A 21,322-nucleotide genomic window follows, 5' to 3' on the forward strand; every position below is an offset into this window, starting at 1 on the left:
AATTTAATTTGCATATTTTTGTTGCAAACACATTGGGACAACTGGTCTCATTTTTAAGCATTGAGAACGTGTGAGGGGTAATAAGGGATGCAGGGGGGGAGCTGAGCATGGTTCAGCAAAAAGTTATGTTGATTATTCCCATATACTAAACAAATAAATGAATTTAAGGCCAGAGTTGGGCAATCTTTTGCACTCTGAAATCACCATGCTCTTCTTGCACAGCTTAAACTCTGAGAGGCAGTGCAGGGAACTGGAGATAGCAGCGTAGATGAAAAAAAGGGAACATTGACAATGACGTAACATTCCTGAATGATATGTAGATTGATTCCCTTTATTGAAAACATTCCTGCTTTAGATAAGATGACTAGGTATCTACTCTAAGCAAGCATACTTAAAGGGGGTTGTGGGAGGCAAAGATTGGAGCAGAAAATTTTGGTTCACTGCACAATAAAATGGGTCATATTCAAAGTGCCAATCATTGTAAGAAATGAAAAACACAATTGGCAATGGATGTCCATCTGTCCCCCGTTCTTAATCAAGTCAGTCATTTAGCTGAATGATCGTCAACCTTAATGTTACTAATCTCATTGTGCAGTGAAAAGCACGGGAAACTCTTCTGGGGAGCATTGGTATCGATCATATTGCGATCAGATTCAGTACTAATCTTGGTACTAATAGAAAACCGAAATGCCACGCATTATCATAATGGGGCAGAAATCGGCAAAATGCAGATGTCTTTCTTTTCAGTTTTTGAACAGTACTAGAATAAGTACCAATCACAGTATAAAGTAGCCTGTCACTCTTATCAATCCAATGAGCTATTTAAAAACCCATTCTTCCATTGGAACTTAATAAATTGGCAACAATGTCATGATGTTTGCCAAAATAAAATGCTAATGGAGCTGTGCATGTAGCTTGCTTGCACGGCCAGCCCATCTCAGCTGATTTCTAGCCACACACAGCTCGGTGTATACATTGAAGTGAGTGGTAACTGAGCACCAATTCAGGCACTTTAAGAGTTAATGACAGACATGCAGTAAGCTAAATAGATCTTGTACTGCATTAAATAACAGTTTGCTCATCTACAAAATTTAAAAAAAGGAATTTGAGAGTGTTCACATTGTGAAACTTAAAGGGATACTCCAGGCACCCAGACCACTTCTGCTCATTGGAGTGGTCTGGGTGCCAACTCCCATTACCCTTAACCCTACAAGTGTAATTATTGCAGTTTTCATAAACTGCAATATTTACCTTGCAGGGCTAACTTCTCCTATAGTGGGTGGCTATGTGAGGACCTCCAGCGTCGCCGAAATCCATATAGGAAAGCATTGTATAATGCTTTTCTATGGGGAGGTCTAATGCGCGTGCGCGCCCATTGCCGTGCATACGCATTAAGTCTCCCCCGCTGGCTGACGTCGGGGAAGGAGAGTAGGCAGAGGTTTTAACCCCTTCAGCAACTTGGGATGGGGCATGGGAGGAAGAGGGGCACTACAGGGTCCTGCAGTGCCAGGAAAAGAAATGTTTTCCTGGCACTGGAGAATCCCTGTAACGACAGACATTCAGTGCAATACTTTCTGTGTGTCTCCCGGTCTGCCCTCTCCTTCTCTCTGTAGGTTTTACTATCAGTTCAGCTCTGTCTGATCAGTGACTGAACAATGTATGTACTGCTGGGCAAGACAATAGGGAACAGAAACGGCTATGTTTACAGCTGCATGCTTAAAACCTGGGTGACTATAGGGGTCCTTTAAACATTGCAGCACTTGGAGGAAGTGATCTTGTTTTGGCACAGTACTACTAAAAGGTTGCCTACCCCTGAGCTACACTGTTATTCACTAAAGTGTGAATTTTTAGGAATTCAAAGTCCATTTCAAATTTTAAGACTAAAGTAGCTGAAACTGGAAGCAAAGCTGAATTGGACATTATTTCCACATCAGCTATTTTGACCTTTAATTTAAAGTTCACTTTGATTTCCAAACAATTCTCACTTGTGTGAATAGCACTATTTGTGTGAAATGGGGAAGTGTTGTTAATGGGAGTTATTTGTTTATTTACAGGGTTATTTACTAAAGTGAGAATTGAAAGTGAATTTCAAACCTAAAGGAACACTATAGGGTCAGGATCACAAACGTGTATTCCTGACGCTATAGTGTTAGAAACACTATGTTGCTCCCCCGGGTCCTCTAAATATAGTAAAATCTTACCTTTATTACAGTCTGCTGCTGCTGGATCTGCCTGCTTGGATGGCATCAGAAGTGTTGACCAAAGCCAATCACAATGCTTTCCCATATGAAAGCATTGGATTGTCTTAGACTGTCAAGGAGGCAGAGTCAGCACAAGCCATACACTGTCCTGGATAATCCGCATCTCCTCATAGAGATGAATTGAATCAATGCATCTCTGTTAGGAAAGTTAATTGTCTCCATGCAGAGGGTGGAGACACTGAATGGCAGTGCTGCTCACTGTGCAGCACTGTCCCTCAAAGGACCAAAAAGCCTGCAAGGTCTGACTAGACTAGACTCACCTGAATATAACAGTAAGCTGTAGTTGTTCTGGTGATTGTGTCCCTTTAAGGCCAGATTAACTGCAAGCATAGCTGACTTACAGAAAATTTTAAGTTTTGCTATTTTGACCTTAAATTTGAAATTAAAGATGAATCTCCTAATCAATAATGAGAATTGAAGGGTAAGAAAGATGCAGCACATTTTACTTGTGTTGGTGCAAAATTAGCTTTTTCTATCCCAGTCATTGATCAGGCCAAATTGGCGGTCTCGGTATCCCGTCGTAGTAACGATTTTTAACACAGGGTGTCCTCTGATCTTGTGCTCATTTTGACATACCCTTTTAATATGTAAAAGGAATATTTATGTTCTGTGAAATGTAATATACTCCATTAAAACTACATAGATCTGTAATAAAATGCTTTACAGTCATTGCACACCTCATCATGTTAATGCGTTGACCCTAGCATGTGGCATTACGCAAATGTACTTTGCATAATAATGATATAATTTTACACAATTTCATTGTGTTTTCAAGAAATGACTAATTCTAATCTGTGTACCAAGTTACATTTCCATCCCTCCATAATTTGACTAGTATAATTCCGGTTGTTTTTTGGATTCCCATGTTTGTAGCTGCTAATTTAGCTACAATAACATGAAGATGTTTATTCGTTAAACACTAAATTGCAAAATCTAAGCTAAAGTAGGCAAGCTATGACTGTAGCAAAGTTCTCCAAAGTGGCTAATATTGAGAAGAGGAGAATATAATATTATTTACTTATTTATTTTAAAGGGACACTATAGTCACCAACACAACTTTATCTCTGTTTTTGTGTATAGATCGTGTCTCTGAAGTTTCCCTGCACAATTCACTGCCATTTAGGAGTTAAATCACGTTTGTTTCTGTTTATGCAGCCCTAGCCACATATCCCCTGACTATGACTGACACAGCCTGCCTGAAAACAAAATGGTTTAAATTTTCAATCAGACGTAGCTTGCTTTAAACGTTTTTATCTCCTGCTCTGTATATTGAACTTTATTTACATAAAAAAGGTTCCTGCAGGGTCTAGCAAGCTATTAACAGAGCAGGAGATAAAATTTCTAAAGTAAAGAGAATTTGCAATAAAGGCAGTGTAAACATTAGATCACTCTTTACAGGAAGTGTTTAGGTAGACTGTGTAATTCATATGCAGGGAGGTGTGACTATGGTTGCCTAGACAAAATAATTTAACTCCTAAATGGCAGAAAACTGAGCAGTGAGACTGCAGAGGCATGATCTATACACCAAAACCGCTTCATTAAAGGGATACTATAGTGCCAGTAATACAAAGCTGTATTCCTGGCATTTTTGCTTCACCCTCCCCAGTGAATAAAGGGTTTAAATACCCTTTATTTACTTGCCTGATCCCAACACCAATGTTCCTCGGTGCTGGGTCAAAGCTCCCCCGTGCCTCAATGAGCATGCTCTAATGCACATGCACTGCAAATTAATCAATACTTTCCTATGGGGGAAAATCTGACGCTGGAAGTCCTCATGCAGAGCGTGAGGGCGTCCAGCGTCCAATACCGGACCAAAGGTCTGTTTTTTGTTTTTTTTTAGATTCAGGAAGCCTTGTAGTGGCTGCCTGGTAGACAGCCACTGTGGGCAGACTTAGCGCTGCAATGTGAACATTGCAGTTTATTTGGAACTGCAATGTTTAACATTGCTGCCTTAAGGGCAATAGGGGCACTGTACCCAGACCATTTAAATTTGCTGAAGTGGTCTGGGTATCATAGTGTCCCTTTAAGCGCAAATTGTTATGGTGACTATAGTGTCCCTTTAACCTAGTACGATTATGCTATATGATCTAATTTAATCCATGTTTGTTTTATAAAATTTTCAGTGCTGTGATGAATTATGCATTAAATAAAGCATTCCTTGTTTGCTTGAACTGATGTCAAGCTGATTCCTTCATGTAAATTGAATGAGGAGAGATTCCACTAGGCGGCTACTTATACTTCTCATCTGTTTTATGTTCCAGCTTCTCGCTTTCCTGCAAGGGCTTTTCACATTTTACCATCATGGTTATGAACTGGCCAAAGATTTCAGCGACTTCAAAACGCAGCTTACCATCAGCATTCAGAATGTAAGTGTTTGCTAGGATACCGCACGTTATCCGAAAGAGGCACAATGATTGCTTCTGGAGCTTAATTTTTCTAGATTTAATGTCTACATGGCTCTATGCTTTGTACTAAACGCAAAATGTAATCTGACATTATAGTGATTCTTCATGGTTGTTATGAGCAACAGGCAAGCATGGTGAAGTGTTTTTAGATTGGAAACCATTTTCCTTTTGTATCCCAGGAAAAGTCATACAACAAAACCTGTATATCATTTAATGCATCTTCTTGTTTATAGTGAAAGCCATGATATAAAATAAATAAATAATAATCTATTAAACCTTATGTAGTATGAACTGTGCCCTCACTCATACCTAAACCTTTGATAAAGATTTTTTTTTTTTTTTTTTAAATTCCATAGACACATTGCAAAGAGATTTCACAACTTTCTCAGACAAAGGATAAAGGAATCGCATACAAATAGATTTGGTGTAATAGGTGACACACAAAGGATCACTGTTCAATATCACACACAGAGAGAATAAAAAAATGTGTAAAGAGGTATGCAAAAAGATTAAACGTACACAGGTATGAAATCGCATAGTGCTGACAGATCACAAACTGTGACACACAGTGCTAACATTTCAGACGCACAATACGAACACATCACACATTCAATGACGCTTACACAATGGCTCAGTGCTAATATATCACAGACAGTGACACCCTCGGCAGCAAGAAGGAAGATGCTTGTACTGGGCATGTGCAAATTTGTTCATTACAGAGAGGTACATGGCGGTCAGGTGAACTTGACAAAGGAAGGGGAGCTTGCCTTAAGCTCCACTCTTTTGTACTTTACATGTAAAGTAGGGACTACTTTGTCAAGTGATGGAAAGTTGCAGAAGACAGACAGGGCTGGTGCAAAGAATTTTGCTGCCCTGGGCAAACAAAAATTTGCCGCCCCCCATATGCTCTGGCCACCATGTGACATCCCAAAGCCCCACCCATATGATCCGCCATATGAGCCAACAGCAGTGCTGCGTACCATGTCTTTTCTCTGAAAAGGCAATGTTTACATTGAAAAGCCTGCAGGGACAGGCTATAGATGCCAGAACCACTACATTTAGCTGTAGTGGTTCTGGTGACTATAGTGTCCCTTTTAATGTGAGGTAAATTTAGAGATTAGTGCCACTAATAATATACTGGATTGCCTACTTACCACCAGAAGAGGACAATCTGATGATGGGCTCAGACTGCAGTTTGGCTCCACTGGTCTGGTGTTAAAACAGGCTCTCAGAAGGCTGTGCTCTCAAAAATAAACGAACCGGAAAAAGCTCCAATTTTGGTGCCCCTACAAGGCCCGCCCGTACGCCTTATGCCTTCAAGACCCACCCATGAGTTCGCTCACAGGGAGTGGAGTGTGTGTGTGTGTGTTCTTACGGAATGTAATGTATAGGGATGTAGTGTGTGTGTATAAGGTAAGCGGTGTGTGTTTCTGTGTATGTATGTAATATAATGCAGTGTGTGTGTTTGTAAGGGATGCATTGAGTGTGTGTAAGAGATGCATTGTGTTTCTGTGTGTGTTTGAGAAGCAGTGTGTGTGTGTGTGTGTTGCATTGAATAATGTACGTTCTACACCGTAAAATTTTTAATGAAATAACTTAAATATCAGCACATTTTTAAGGAATAGAAAAATAAGAGGAACATAGCGCAGATTGAGTCAGTCGATAACTCAGTAGATATACAAGCGATATTATCTAAGCTTGGCCGTTCTAAAGTTAGCAGAGAACATAAGAGATAATGATTGACTTATCTAGGTAAGGAATTGTGTGCATTTTATTTATGTAATTTAGTATGTGATTAGTAATGCTTATTTTAAAATTCCAAGCTAAATATGCATATATATATACACCTCTGTTTATCTTTGTGTCAATCTCACTGATCCATATTGTGGGACAGTACTAAAGAACTAATACTTTAGACAAGCTAGGCTAAAACTCGCACTTCTAGGTTTTCAAATCTTACATAAATATTATTCCTATCTCGTAAAAACAATATTGATTCTCAATCCTTAGACACGAGATCGATTTGAAGGAACTCGATCAGAAGTAGAGTCTTTGATGCAGAAAATGAAAGAGAATCCCCACGAGCATCAGACGCTTAGTGATTACACCATGGAGGGCTACCTGTACGTCCAGGAGAAACGTAAGTGACCTGTTGTGTTTCGGACTGTTAACATCACATGTCTGAATAGGAATTTACATTTTTATCCTGGAATTTAACATTAAAGGACCACTATAGGCACCCAGACCACTTCAGCTCAATGAAGTGGTCTGGGTGCCAGGTCCATCTAGGATTAACCCTGCCTGCTGTAAACATAGCAGTTTCAGAGAAACTGCTATGTTTACCTATGGGTTAATCCAGCCTCTAGTGGCTGTCTCATTGACAGCCGCTAGAGGCGCTTCAGCGCTTCTTACTGTGATTTTCACAGTGAGAAGACGCCAGCGTCTATAGGAAAGCATTGAGAATGCTTTCCTATGAGACTGGCTGAATGCGCGCGCGGCTCTTGCGGCTGATGATGGAAGAAGAGGGAGGAGAGTCCCAGCGCCGAGGAAGCCTGGCGCTGGAAAAAAGGTAAGGGATTAACCCCTTCCTCCCCCTTCTGCGCCACGGGAGTGGGACCTGGTGGGTGGGGGCACCCTCAGGGCACTATAGTGCCAGGAAAACGAGTTTGTTTTCCTGGCACTATCGTGGTCTTTTAAAATTATACATGGTATAATAATAATAATAAATAATGTAAAAGAACATGGAAAAAAATGTATTTTAAGGATTTAAGATTACTCAAAGAACAATCTTTACTCCAATTCTTATTTGTTAGCATCCAATGAATGACCGACTAGAATTTGGTAACTTTGACATATGATGACCATTCAGGGTAATTCATAAAAAGCTGGATTTTGTCTACATAGACAAAATATGGTGAAAATGGCTGAATTTTGGCAGAAATGCCAATTCTCAGATTTACTATAGCCAAAAACTGTAGTAATTCAGATTGTCTGGCCAGATGCATTTGGTGTCCAGATTGAAATATGTGCCTACACATCCGAACCCCATACAAAGCACGGCATTTGGTAGATTCACAATGCACACGTTCTAACAAATTCTGGGACCAAATGAATCCAGCAGGATGCACGTTGGCAAATTATTGCTCACTTTATTATTGCAGTACTATTTGCCCACTGGCTGCACTAGCAACCAACTGGCATATAGTTAAGAAAAAAAAAAAACTGTGGCACAAGGGTTAACCATGTGGTATTTTTCCAGGGGCCCTGTAAAATAATGTGTATAATCCACCCCTCTTCTACCACCCATGTCTAGTAGGTGGGGGCGATTACATTTTAAAAGCAGGGGTTGGGGACACCTGAAAAAATAAAAACATCCAAAGTAATCTTTCTTCTAAATCTTCTTTTCTCCTCTTCAAAATAGACCAAAGTGAAGTAAACGCCTTATTGGCAATCCAATAGGATATAAATGTAATATAAAATCCGGGCTCAGATGTGAAGAATTAAAGTTTTGATTTCATCCATTTGGCTAAAGCCCTTTTTCTGATACACTGGCTATTGGATTTGTTACGTTGTGTTATTAATGTTGTATGTAAATATTATATATATTTTTTCATTTTCCACCATTTTTATTTATTTTTTAGAAAAACACATTCTTGTTTTCAAAGTAGGCCCCCTCCCTCCCCATTCCCTATCAATAGTTGGCAGTAATCATTTCAAAACTTCATTTAAAAAAAAAAAACAAAAAAAACTTTTATCTTGTCGTTGTAGGGCACTTTGGGACGTCATGGGTTAAGCATTACTGCACTTACCAGCGAGATACGCGACAATTCGCCATGATACCATTTGATCAGAAATATGGAGGAAAAGTGGTGAGTTGAATGACTATTGTTTCGCCCCATCTCTCTTAAAGGGTACCTGTAACCCCCAAACAAATTGAGCTAATATTACAGATTTCATCTATACTTTGTGCTAGCAGTTTTGTTAGAAAACATATAGACTGGGAGAAAAACGTATTTAAAAATAGGTATTTATCGCACTTATCTGTCAAATCTTTAGCATAGACTCTACGCAGACGAATTGACTGGAGAGCAGAAAATACCTCCCATATGTCATTCTGCTCTCCCAAGTATAGCAGTCAGTGCAGTATAGTAAGAGTGGCTGACTTTTGACCCATCAGATACATGGCCATTTTGAATGCACACATTTATAAACAAGGCTACTTAAAATCACATATTTTAACAAACAAATATGGGGATTCAGTTACACCATATGGCCATACTGTGTTAAGCTCACCAGTGTGTCCTACACTTTTTAACATGGGAGGTTTACATGCTAAATTGCAATACTTACAGATTAAATTGCTCCCAGAGACTCCTCAATTTTCCTATGGCCACCTCCAAAGGGGCACCTATAGTGGATGGGTGGGGTGCTCAGCCCAATAGGAATCTGGTCTAGATTCCAAATCTGCACAGGAAAAAAAAAAAGGGGGAATTGTGGGCACATCCAGAACATGCATTTCTAAGTCGTGGGGCTGCCATAAAAAAAACAAAATCTACACAATATACATGAATATATGAAAGGAACACCACACACACACAAACAAAATTGCAATTTTAAATTTCATTAGGCTACTTAAAATCACCTATTTTAGCAATGAAATGTGGGAATTCAGTCACACCATCTGGCCATATGTTTTCATTTGCAAGGCTACAAGGGCAGCATCTATATCTCCATATCACCATTGACCTAAGGGCAAGGCTGCTTAGACTCTCTTTTTTTAATGATGCACTTTTCTGCACTTTCTGGGGTCTTGACTATACTAGTCCCAGAAAACAGATATAGGAGATCCAACTGGTAACATTGGGACAGGAGCCCAAACTTTGTCCTGCTGCAAGTAGTAGGGTTATCGGTCTGATTCTTACAGCTGCATAAAATATGATCTGTTATGTTTTTTGGTAATTCAGGGAGAAGAGGAGATATTTTACTTGAAATCTTGCATACGTCGGAAAACAGATTCCATTGAGAAGAGGTTCTGCTTTGATGTGGAAGGTGTTGATCGGTCAGTAAAACCTACAATGTCTTAATTTAGATTGTATGTGCAGTTTTTTTCTTATATTTATTGTGCTGTGTGACTCTACCTTGTACAGTATAAATAGAATGGTATTTCAGCCCTGAAATATTTATGGTTGTGTATTTCCCATGAGGCTGTGTGGTTTACGAATATCTCAAAAGCCTCTCATCTCAAAGTGGCAAAATGTGATACTTAGCATAGAAGTTAAGCTTTACATTGCCTAAAGATATATTTTGATTGCAATAGAATTTCAGTAGAATTCCTAAGCTGTCTTCAGGGCTTTTTCATAAAGATTCTGTCTATGAAAAAGTGAAATGTAATAATGCCTCTTTTAGGTTGTTGTATTTACATATTCTTAGGAATGTTGCAAGAATTCTTGGCAACACAGGCCAAGATGAATTTTTGCTGCATTTGGATGTTCCTAGTGGGATTGCATGTATGTGTAGTGTGGGTGTGTAAATTGGTCTGTTTGTTTTGTGTGTGTGTGTGTGTGTGTGTCTCTAGGGCTGTACAAATGGTGTGTGTCCAGATTATGTAGCATATATATGTGTGTGGGGATGCTGTTAGTTTGTGTGTAGGGGGAATGCAGTCCATGTGTGTTGGAGATGCAGCAAGTATATGTAGGGGATGTTTGTGTGTGGGAGGTGGTGAGATGGGGCTTTAATTTATGGAAACTTTTTGTTTATTTTATTAAAATATAGAATATTAAAACAAAAATAAAGTTTATAACCTCCTACCTCTCCTTGCCTTGGGCTTGGGAAGGGGTCATGCCTATCCATGGAGTGTGGAGAGCTTCTGCTGTGCATCCACTACAGGATTTAGACCTGGTGGAATGGCTCTCTCTACCTCCGGACTTATAGTATCAGAACATTGCTGATACAAAGTTAGACCCACCTGCTGTGCATGAAGCTGGCCGTTGATCAAAGATCTCCCCACCAGCCCGTAAAGACACCACTCTGCTTGGCCATGCTGGGGCACATCTACAGAGGATGCCTATGCTGCCATAAGATGGCATTTGCCCTGCACATGGGTACCAATATTATGGAGAATGTTTGAAGTTTATAAACAGATTTATTGTGTATTGGTTTGGTTGTCTCCAGGTAATAAAATGTAGTACCAGAATTCATCTCTAGATGGCACAAGTCACCCATTATACTGTTGACTTCAAGGGAAAAAAGTAAAATATATATTTTTGTGCCGTTCATTGCTGTAAACTACATTTAATAGAACGGACAAAAAACATTTGATTGTATTTATTTGTAATTTAAAAATACAAAACACAATTGATACACATTTCCTTTTTTCCCTTTTCACTGTTTTTTTTTTTTTTTTTTGTGTGTGTGTTTTTCTGACTTAAATGTAGGTGGCATCAAGCAGTGTAGTAAATATGTACTGGTGTTCATTTAGGGTTCAGCTAGATAACGGTTTAGTTGTGTAGAAGATGGAGTTACTGGCTGGTTTTGATAGGTGGCTGGGCAGATTAGGTGACAACTTTTGCTGTGGTACCAACACTGGATGTGGGTTGGGTAATGTCGTTACGGCCTCCAAGTGGCACAGAGTGCCAGAATATATATTGTTTTGTCATAAACCAACTCCTATTAGGCTGTTGTAAAAACCTGGAAAGAATCCAGTTTAATTTTCTTATTGTGTTGTGGTATTTGTTGGAACAAGGAGCAAAATCATCCTCAATGATAAAAACATAGATTTGATCTGATGGTGAGTAGAGATGTCCCGAACAGTTCGCTGGCGAGTAGTTCCTGGCGAACATATGCGATGTTCGGTCCGCCCCTATTCGTCATCATTGAGTAAACTTTGACCCTGTACCTCACAGTCAGCATTCCAGCCAATCAGCAGCAGACCCTCCCACCTCCTGGACAGCATCCATTTTAGATTCATTCTGAAGCTGCATTTAGAAGTGTTATATTTGAGCATGCTAGGCTGAACGTCCGTATATCATGGCTAGTTGCACTGAGGGTATGAGTATATAGCAGTACATTGTTGTGAAAGATGGCTGTCATGTTTAGGGTGTAGCTTGCACGTTATCAACTGTGTGTATTTATATCAGCAGCTCCACCAATAGTTATAAATCAAGTGTGAGTCGCCCCATGAGATGAGACTAGTGAATAACATAATACATGAACGGTTAAGGTAAAGGCATGTAAGGAACTACGACAATAAACTCTTTAGGGGGTGAAATAATGACATGTTTAAACGCTTGCTACTTTACGATTAGTTAATGTGCAGAGAGCAGTTCATGTGATCAAAGGCATGGTGTGGAGGATCGGCTATAGTGGGACATGCTTGGCAGGCTGCTTTTTACTGCTTGTGCTCATCCGATCCCTTCTGGGTGCCAGGTGCAGACCCTGGGAGTCCCTGATACCTGGAACAACAAAGGTAAGTCTCTGGCTGAGTGCCGGGTTCGCGGCTTGAGGTGGTGGAAGCTTGTTTTGTCGGGTGGTCGGATCTGTCCTAGTGGTGCTTCATGTCCGGTGCTAGATTGTGGAGGCGAGTGCTTGACGTGGGGCAGGCTCTGCATTTCTGTTTGTGCCTCCGGTCCCATCTTCAACGCCTTTTGCGTTGGTGGATTTTAATGGGGACTGCTTCGCTTAGCTGTGGTGGAGCTTGTTGGGGCTGTGGTGGAGCTTGTTGGGGCTTCCTGCTTGTTATTTGCTTCCAAAATTGATTAAAGAGTCTGTCCAGCTTAGATTCAATATCCTGCCATGCTTTGCTGGTACCAGGAGGACACGCGGCTGCCGCCATATTGGGAGAGTCGCAGATGAGTATGTCAGCCTGGGCGGCTGTGCTCTGTGCGTCCATTAGCTCCAGACAGCCTCTCAGGGGTGGACCGGGATAACCCCCACCGGTCCGAGGGGGGAGGGGGGGGGGAGCTCCTACCGGGAAGTAGCTGCTCCTGCATCCCAGGATCGGCCGCCTCTCCCGCCCGGTGAGCACCAGGCCACACTTGCCACGCAGGGGTAAGTAAGACTCTGTCGAGTTGCTGACCGCTATTAAGCATGTCGGGTCGGTCATGTAGGAGCAACATTGCTGGGTCATCCCCTTCTGGGGTGAAATTCACTTGTTGATAGCTGCTTAAAGTGAGATATTGAGAGAGCTCACACGAAGTGCGTCTTTCCTCCATGACAGCTAGGCCCCGCCCCCCGGAAGCTGCATTCTTAGTGAGAGGAGGGACAGTGTAGCTGCTGCTAATTTAATAGGGAAATCGATAGCTAGGCTAGTGTATTCAGTGTCCACTACAGTCCTGAAGGACTCATCTGATCTCTGCTGTAAGGACAGCACCCCAAAAAGCCATTTTTAGGGCTAGAACATCAGTCTGCTTTTTTTTTCTTCTTTTTTTCTGTGTAATCTAATTGCAGTTGCCTGCCTGCCAGCGTGTGTGTCAGGCTCACAGCTTGCATTTAAAAAAACAAAAACCCCCAAAAACTTTTTTGACTGTAATATAATAGCAGTCAGTTTCCTTCACACGTGTGCATTTCAGGGCCTGCCAGGGCACAGTGTCACACCAGTGCAACTCATATCTGGTGTAACAGTAGTACTGTTATGGTACTTTTTGAAAGTAAACCAAAATGTTCAAAGTCTATCTGTTCCTGTCCAAATCAATAAATTAAATTGCGTATATACGCTGAAGTAATTAAGTCTGACACACGAGGTTCAGGTTAAAATAACTTCGAGAAAGTTTATTGGCAAGTGAAGTAAAAGCGGGCGCGCAGGCCCTTTTTAAGAGGCATTTTGCGTCATCATTGATTATTAGAATATCAGCAAATAAACATCATCAATTGGATTAATTGTTAAGTGACGGGGTTAGTGTCTTACCTATTGGTTCGTAAAATTAAGAGGTTAGTCCCGTGCCCACCCATCAGAGGTGGGATTATTTTGGACACGGGTGGGGGACAAGGGGGTCCTAAGCGTCATTTTACACAGTCAATGATATCAGGCTTTATGTCCAGGTGCAAGGTCTCTTATGAATAGAACATTTCATTACTACTGTGTTCTGTGGCCTTCAAACTGTACTATCTTACAAGCTCTAAGGAGTAGCCAGCAAGTCTTAAGGAGTAGCCAGCACCTCCTGGTACTTGTCCTTGAAGGAAACACAGTCTTTGTCTACTGTACTAATTGGGTTGAGAAGTTCAGTCACGTAATGTAGTTTTAAAATGAACAAGTTAAGTCATGAGGACAAAATGGAGGATTGAGGAAGTCAGGTTAGGAGGACAAAATGGAGGACGAAGTCACAGTATAAAGTTAAAATGGAGTTAGTACAATAATTCAGTACAAGTACAATAAAGATTTTTAATAATTCCACATCAGTCCCCCCTATGAAATGTTAGATTCTAAGAGATAAAACTTTATTATGTTAGTATCAGAAGACGTGTTAACCCAAAGGCACAGAAACCCCGTGGCCGCTAGCTAGATGTTAATGCAAAGTGCAAGGCTGTCCCTAGATCTGACCCTAAGAGACTAACCATCCGTCAGTATGGCTCTCGAACGCTTCACACCCAAGGGTATCCCATGGCAGCTAACCCACCACTTCTCCACATGGGGCCTTTACCATTCACTGACAGATGCTGTCCCTTCCTAGAATTCCTGCACTTTATCAACAAAGGGGATAATTTGCAGCGGCAGACAGGGTGAGTTGATGTCTTGAAATTCTTGGTCATCAACTTCAAGATGGGTGAAAGTGGGTGCCGCTTGGTCAACAGTCTTCATGAGGGATTTTCTCAGACATGGGAGGACACAACAAAAGAGAAGAGCAAAAATAAAAAGAAAAATTAGTATAGCCATACCAATCTGTATTAAAGCCTTTTGCCATCCTGTCATCCAACCAAACCATCTTTCCCAGGGATCTTTTATCCCAGAATTCCTTTTTAACTCTTCAGACAGGTCATTTAATTTTTCTATAGCTAGTGTGACTTTACCATTAGGGCCTGTGTTTTCTGGGATGTAGGTACAACATGTCATAGTGTCGGGCAAAATCTTACAAACCCCTCCTTTTTCGGCTAAGATCATATCTAGGGCCATCCTATTCTGGAAAGTCATTTGGGATGTGGCCTGCAACTGTTCGGCCAACCCCTGGAGGGCGTCTCTGGTGTAATTGACAAAACGCTGTTGATTATAATAAATGTAATTTATCCAATTTAGATTCTTGTTTGCGGTAACTATGGTAAAAATTGATTCAAATCCTGCAGCAACTTCATCTCTAGCTTTAAACTCATTGGGCACCCCCCTGGGCACTCCAATGGCATCAATATATACATGAGGATCAAAACTTCCTTTCACTGGGGCGTCACGTTTAACCTTAGTATGGCTGAACTCATGGGTGTTGAGGTGTGTGTCAGAAATAATATGTATAGGCATAATGGCCTTAGTCAAAGTACACTCTCCCCACCATTCCGTGTCCATTCTGGATCTCAGCTGTAAATCCCCACACAACCAGTAAATGTCTCCTAGTGACCTAGTATGGTGTTGCAGCAAGCGTACAGGAACAGTTCTGTATGTAGCACAATAACCTTTGGAAAAGTTACCCACAAATTTACCAATACCATCGTACATGGCATAGCACGTGTAATTACCTTTATATACGGTAATACCATCAGGGGGTTTGACATCGTTGGCTAGGAGAGGATACTCCTTTGTCCATGCAATACATATGGACCTGTTAAAATTATAGTGATAGGCAAAAAGGCTTAAAATACATTCTTCTATATCTACGGGTAGGATTAAAGGTACGGTACCCAGGTGAGGCCGGGCACCGCCACACACGTAACATGCAGTTCTATTATGCTTATTAGCATTATATTTCATCCATTCTAACCATAAATTTACATCATTAAAACCTGTTTCAGCGGCCATGGTATCTTCAAAGGTGGGGTTAGCAATGGCCATCATGTCCTGAAAGGTCTGGATATGAGGTTTTAATGGATTGGGGACCATATGGGTGGCTCCTTGCCACTCAGAAGAGTTGCACATATCTTTGAGGTAGAAATGTCCTAATTTCTGGTAGGAACCCCTTTTCCAGTACATTCCCATCACATACTGGTCTGCATCTGTTGGGCTTGGGTGCTCAATGTTAAGGATTAATTTCATTGGTGTACTCCCCCCAGGCTTTCTCAAAGTCATTCTCTGGAGGAGGGATCTACCATGATCATCTACTTTGGATACGGCACTTTTTGGTTTGTAACCCCAGGCAGGCCCGGCATTCCATCCCGCTGCCCCCCAATGGTCACAATTGTGCCCCCATTGCTTGTCAACTACACAAACATATGGGTCTTTCGAATGAGGGATATCTCTATAGATGCTCTGGATTTGTGGTGTGGGAAATGGGCATTCTACAATATCACAGTAGTCAAAGGTATAAGTAGCCACCTGGGTGCACGATGAATTATACCAGAAGGTGTACCCACTAATATCTTTGGTAATGGCTACTTGCTGGGCCTTCATAAGGCTAATTAAGGAGAAGATGTACCAGAGATACATGTTTGTGCGATATTCGCTTCCTCTGGGGCAGAAGATTTCTTGCAGTGGGAAGCGTGGATCCAATTTGGTCTACCGGCCAATTTGACGGAGGTTGCGGTAATCAGGAGAACTTGGAATGGACCGTCAAATCTCGGTTCTAGGGTATTTTTCCGCACAAACTTCTTGACCAGGACCCAATCTCCGGGAAGCAGGTTATGGGAACCTGTATCCAATTCGGGATCTGGAATTGAAGAGAAAACTTGGGCATGTATTTTGTTTAAAACACTTGCAAGTTCAGTTACATAATCTACTAAAACATCTGATTGGAGCTGTAACTGCTGTGGATAATAACAACCTAGCCTGGGTGCTGTCCCAAATAGAACTTCATATGGGGACAGTGAATGCTTCCCTCTAGGTGTGTGCCTAACACTAAATAAAGCTATTGGCAGACTTTCTGGCCAGGGCATCTTTGTTTCTTGTGACATTTTTAACATTCTGGTTTTTAGGGTGCCATTCATGCGCTCCACTTTACCACTACTTTGTGGGTGGTAAGGGGTATGGAAGGCTAGAGTCACCCCTAGAGCGGTCCAAATTTCTTTAGTCACAGTTGCTGTAAAGGCTGGGCCTTGATCACTCTCAATGACTTCTGGGAGTCCGAATCTGCATACAATATCTGTAATTAGGCGCTTTGCGGTTGTCTTTGCAGTGATATTGGCCACTGGGTAGGCTTCTGGCCAGCCTGAGAACATGTCCACTATTACTAGTGCATATTCATGGGGCCCACTCTTGGGCATTTGGATGTGGTCAATTTGAATTCGTTGGAAGGGGTACATGGGCTTTGCCAGGTTCTTTGCAGGCACCTTGACTGGTCTTCCTGGATTGCATTTTGCACAAATGACACAGGCCTTGCAGAAGCTACTGATCAATGTTGTGATTCCAGGTGCTTCATAATACTTCTGTATGAGAGCGGCCATCAATTCTTTTGACAGGTGTGCAGGCCCATGTGCCCATTGGACAACTGCTGGATACAAATTTCTGGGAAGACAAAATTTGAAGTTGTTATAATATATTCCGTCCTTTTGGACAGCTCCTTTCTTTTTCCATTTCTGGATTTCTTCAGGAGTGACTGCAGCTTGTTGTTCTTGTAAGATTCGCAAATCAGTAGGAAGAGTTTGCAGAGCAAAAATAGGGACTTCTTCTTCTTGTTGTCCGGACACTTCTTCATCCACTTCCTGCAGATCCCTGGCCGCTAACTTAGCAGCTTGATCAGCCAAATGGTTGCCCTTTGCTTCATCTGTATCCAATTTCCCGTGGGCCTTAACTTTCAAAACGGCCACTTCTTTAGGGAGTAGGAGGGCATCCATTAGCTCCTTGATTGCAGTGCTGTGTTTGACTGGTGTACCGGCGGTGGTAAGAAATCCTCTAGTCTTCCAAATTAGGCCGAAGTCATGTGCCACACCCAGAGCATATCTTGAATCTGTATAGATATTGGCACATTTTCCTTCGGAAATTTTGCATGCTGAAGTCAGAGCCTGTAATTCAGCTTCTTGCGCAGACATTGCTGGCGGTAAGGATGATGATTTAATAATTTCATCTGTTGTGGTTACGGCATATCCTGTGTGATATGTTCCTCCTTCATCGGCATATCTCGATCCGTCCACAAACAGGGTAAAATCCGGATCTGGTAATGGGTTCTCATGCACAGTTGGTAAGTGCACTGTTTCCATTTTCATCTGTTCAAAGCAGTCATGAGGTGTTTCTGGGTCATAATCATTCTTTATGACCAGATCTTGAAATTCCTTTTCCAGGAAATGGCGTGGCCATGCTTCTAGAAGGTCAGTTGTTGGGTATTTGACAATACCATTTTCCTGTAGCTGTTCTTCATTCATGGTGGCCCATAGTTTTGCCATGGGCCCAAGATCATTCCATGACCTTGTCTTCAACTTGGTAACAGGAATATGTGGGATAGCAGTATCCCAATGACGGTAAAGGTAGTTAAGTTGTTGAGGTAGCTGGATCAAGACCATGCTATTGCCTTCAGAGTCACAATAGAAGTCTTGTGCAGTAAGCTTTACATCGGTCCGGTGGTAAAGCTCATCTTCATAGCAAGGTTCAGGAGTAATGTTCGGTTTGTACCACGTGGTGCAGAAGGCGTGATCTGGGCCTTCACAGAGAGGTTTTTCGCCTTCATAAAATGTCAAATGTGGATGCATGACTTTCTTGATACATCCACAGAGCAGGTGAATGTAGGTTTCATCCGTGATAAATCCATAATAGATACCCCCCTCAGGGAGTGGAAGAAGAGTGGACGGATTAAGCACTTGACATCTTTGGATGGAAATGTTGTCAGGCAGAAGAAGATGACACTGTAAGCGCAGATGTCTGGCTGGAGACACGTGCTTGAGCTGGACTTGGTTGATGATGGCAGAAATGTCATGAGGGGCCAAAACAACCAGAGGGTGGCCAAGGACTAGGTCTGAGGTTCTTTCTATGAGTTCTCTCGCAGCAAAAACAGCCCTGAGACAGGAAGGAGTCCCTCTGGCCACAATGTCCAGTTGACATGAGAAATATCCAATAGGCCTCTGGCGGCCTCTTAAGTCATTAGTTTGGGTGAGGACTCCCGTTGCATGGCCTTGTCTTTCAGAGACAAATAATTTGAAAGGTTTGGAGTAGTCAGGCAGGCCCAAGGCAGGAGCAGAGGCGATGGCCCGTTTGAGGGCATTGAAATTGTCCAGAGCTTCAGCAGCCAGACAGAATGGGTCAGACTTAAGAACATCATAGAGAGGTTGCATGAGCAGAGAGGCTTCTGGGATCCATGCTCTGCAGTAGGAAATGAGGCCTAGGAAGGCATGAAGGGACTTAGAAGTCCTTGGAGGCGGAATGTCCAGCACAGCTCTCACCCGGTCTCGAGTAAGATGTCTGGTACCTTGAGATAGACAATGTCCAAGGAAGATCACTGAAGATTGACAGAATTGTAGCTTGATGAGGGAAGCTTTACATCCCTGTTCTGCCAAATAGGAAAGAAGACTAAGTGAACACCTTTCAGTAGTGGGCTTATCATCTCCACATAGCAATAGATCATCCACATACTGAAGCAGGACAACTTCTGGGTGCTCAGCTTGCCATGGGTCAAGGATGGTGCCCATGGCCTTAGCAAATTGACTTGGAGAATTTTGTGCCCCTTGGGGCATGACAGTCCAGGTATATTGTTGCATTTCATGAGTGAAAGCAAACAGGTATTGACAGGATGGGTCCAGTGGGACACTAAAAAAGGCATTGGCCAGGTCAATAACTGTGAAGAATTTTGCAGATGGTGGGACTCCAGAGAGCAGAGTATGAGGATTTGGTACAAGAGGGGTGTCCAGGACGGTAGCTTCATTAACAGCACGGAGATCCTGAACCATCCTGTACTTCTCTGGCTCACCCTTTGGAGTTTTCTTTTTCACAGGAAATAACGGGGTGTTGCATTCAGATTTACATTTGACAAGGGCACCCTTCCCCAAGAGTGCCTTGATGTGGACAGAAATTGCAGCAGACTGTGCTGGTTTTAATGGATATTGTGGTTTTCTCGGTAACTTAGCTCCTGAAATAAGCTTTACCACCACAGGGGGAACATTTAGGTGACCTATGTCCTCTGGGCCTGAGGACCATAACTTAGCGGGCACCTGTGTTTTTAATTCCTCTGGGAAATTGGACCTTAATTCTGCTGCCTCCTCACGGGGCTTTTCTAAATGCAGCATCAGAGGCAAAGAGCATAGGGCTGAAGTGTCTGATACAGACAGAGGTGTAAACATTTCTACCTGCCCATCCGGGGTAAAAGTGATGGATGCTTGCAGGCGTGAGAGGACATCAGCACCTAACAGGTTAATGGGGCATGTGGAGGATACTACGAAGCGAGCGAGCAGGTTAGAACCAACTCGCAGCGGAGTTGTTAGGGGGCTATGTCTCGGCTGGCCATCCACTCCAACACAAGAGACATCGATATTTGACAGAAAAGATGGGTCTGGCAGGTCTTGTTCTCGCAGAACACTACGGGCTGCACCTGTGTCAACAAGGAATGTGGTAGGGTGGCCTTCAATAGGCAAAGTCACTGTGGCGAGTGGCCCCCCTTTATCCCCTGTAGACACTGCCATTACAGGGGTTACAGACACAGGCTTGCCAGTCTCCTAATCGTCCGGTTCTTCAACAATTGGAACCTTTGTCTCGGTCCTGGGGCCTGGGGCAGGCTTAGAGAACTTCTTGGGTGCCCCTGGTTCCTTTTTAGGTTCCGGACAGTCGCCTCTGTAGTGTCCCTGAGCCCCACAATTGAAACAAGTTACATCTTCTAACCTGACTCTCTTGGTGCCAGAGGTGACGGGGGTAGCGCGAGCTACCATGAGGGGAGCTGGATTGGATCTTCTTGGGGTCTGAACAGATTCCAACCCTCTAGCAACTAAAAGCAGGGTATCCAGGGGAACAACCTTGTATTCAGGACGCGCAGCAATAATTCCCTTGCGTATAGAGTCTTTAACACCTTGGACAAACGCACCTGACAGCATTTGTGAATGAATCTTGTCAGTAAGATCAAACCCCAAATCTGTGAACATTTGATACAGTCTTGCATGAAACCTTTCCACTGATTCTCCTTTATCTTGAATAACATCAGTAAGGCCAGCAGCCTGATCCGCAAGTTTGTCCTTAGCCCATTCTCTTAATTGGGTGCAAAAAGTTACTCCGGAGGGGTAATCAACGTCACTGCCGAGCAGATCCGTACTGAGGTGTCGGGCCATGCTTGGCCAATATGCATCCCCTGCTTTTATAGCACAAATGCTCAGTAGATCACGCCATGCTGCGGAATAAGTCTTTTGAATTTGAACTATCCCTCGGTAGAAGGGCATAGGCTGTTTTTCTGGGTCAGGGAGTGATTTCATTAGAGCACTAGCTTGAGTGGGATTGAAAGCAACATACTTAGGAGGGGCCTGTTCTCCCCGACCCTTGTGGCCAAAGGGGTCATCGATAGAACGATGAGTTGGGGCTCCCGCGGCAAGCTCCGATGAGACATGGGACACCCTGTCCATCTCGTCATCATCGAATTCTATGATGTTGGCTCTTTTGCGCGGTGCAGGGCCCGCATGAGG

General features: G+C 42.5%; 1 protein-coding gene across 3 annotated transcripts in view; it reads left to right on the top strand.

Annotated features, from left to right (window-relative positions):
* Positions 1-21,322, top strand: part of ARHGAP26 (Rho GTPase activating protein 26) — a 431,709-nt gene that overhangs the window by 121,551 nt on the left and 288,836 nt on the right. For all 3 annotated transcript variants that reach the window (XM_063447382.1, XM_063447384.1, XM_063447383.1), the window contains exons 7-10: positions 4,523-4,627; positions 6,677-6,806; positions 8,435-8,535; positions 9,631-9,725. In XM_063447382.1, the coding sequence (XP_063303452.1) occupies positions 4,523-4,627; positions 6,677-6,806; positions 8,435-8,535; positions 9,631-9,725 (431 nt within the window). The remainder of the gene's footprint in view (positions 1-4,522; positions 4,628-6,676; positions 6,807-8,434; positions 8,536-9,630; positions 9,726-21,322) is intronic.

Source organism: Pelobates fuscus, chromosome 3 (assembly GCF_036172605.1).
Source record: "Pelobates fuscus isolate aPelFus1 chromosome 3, aPelFus1.pri, whole genome shotgun sequence".
In the NCBI taxonomy this organism is placed as follows: domain Eukaryota; kingdom Metazoa; phylum Chordata; class Amphibia; order Anura; family Pelobatidae; genus Pelobates; species Pelobates fuscus.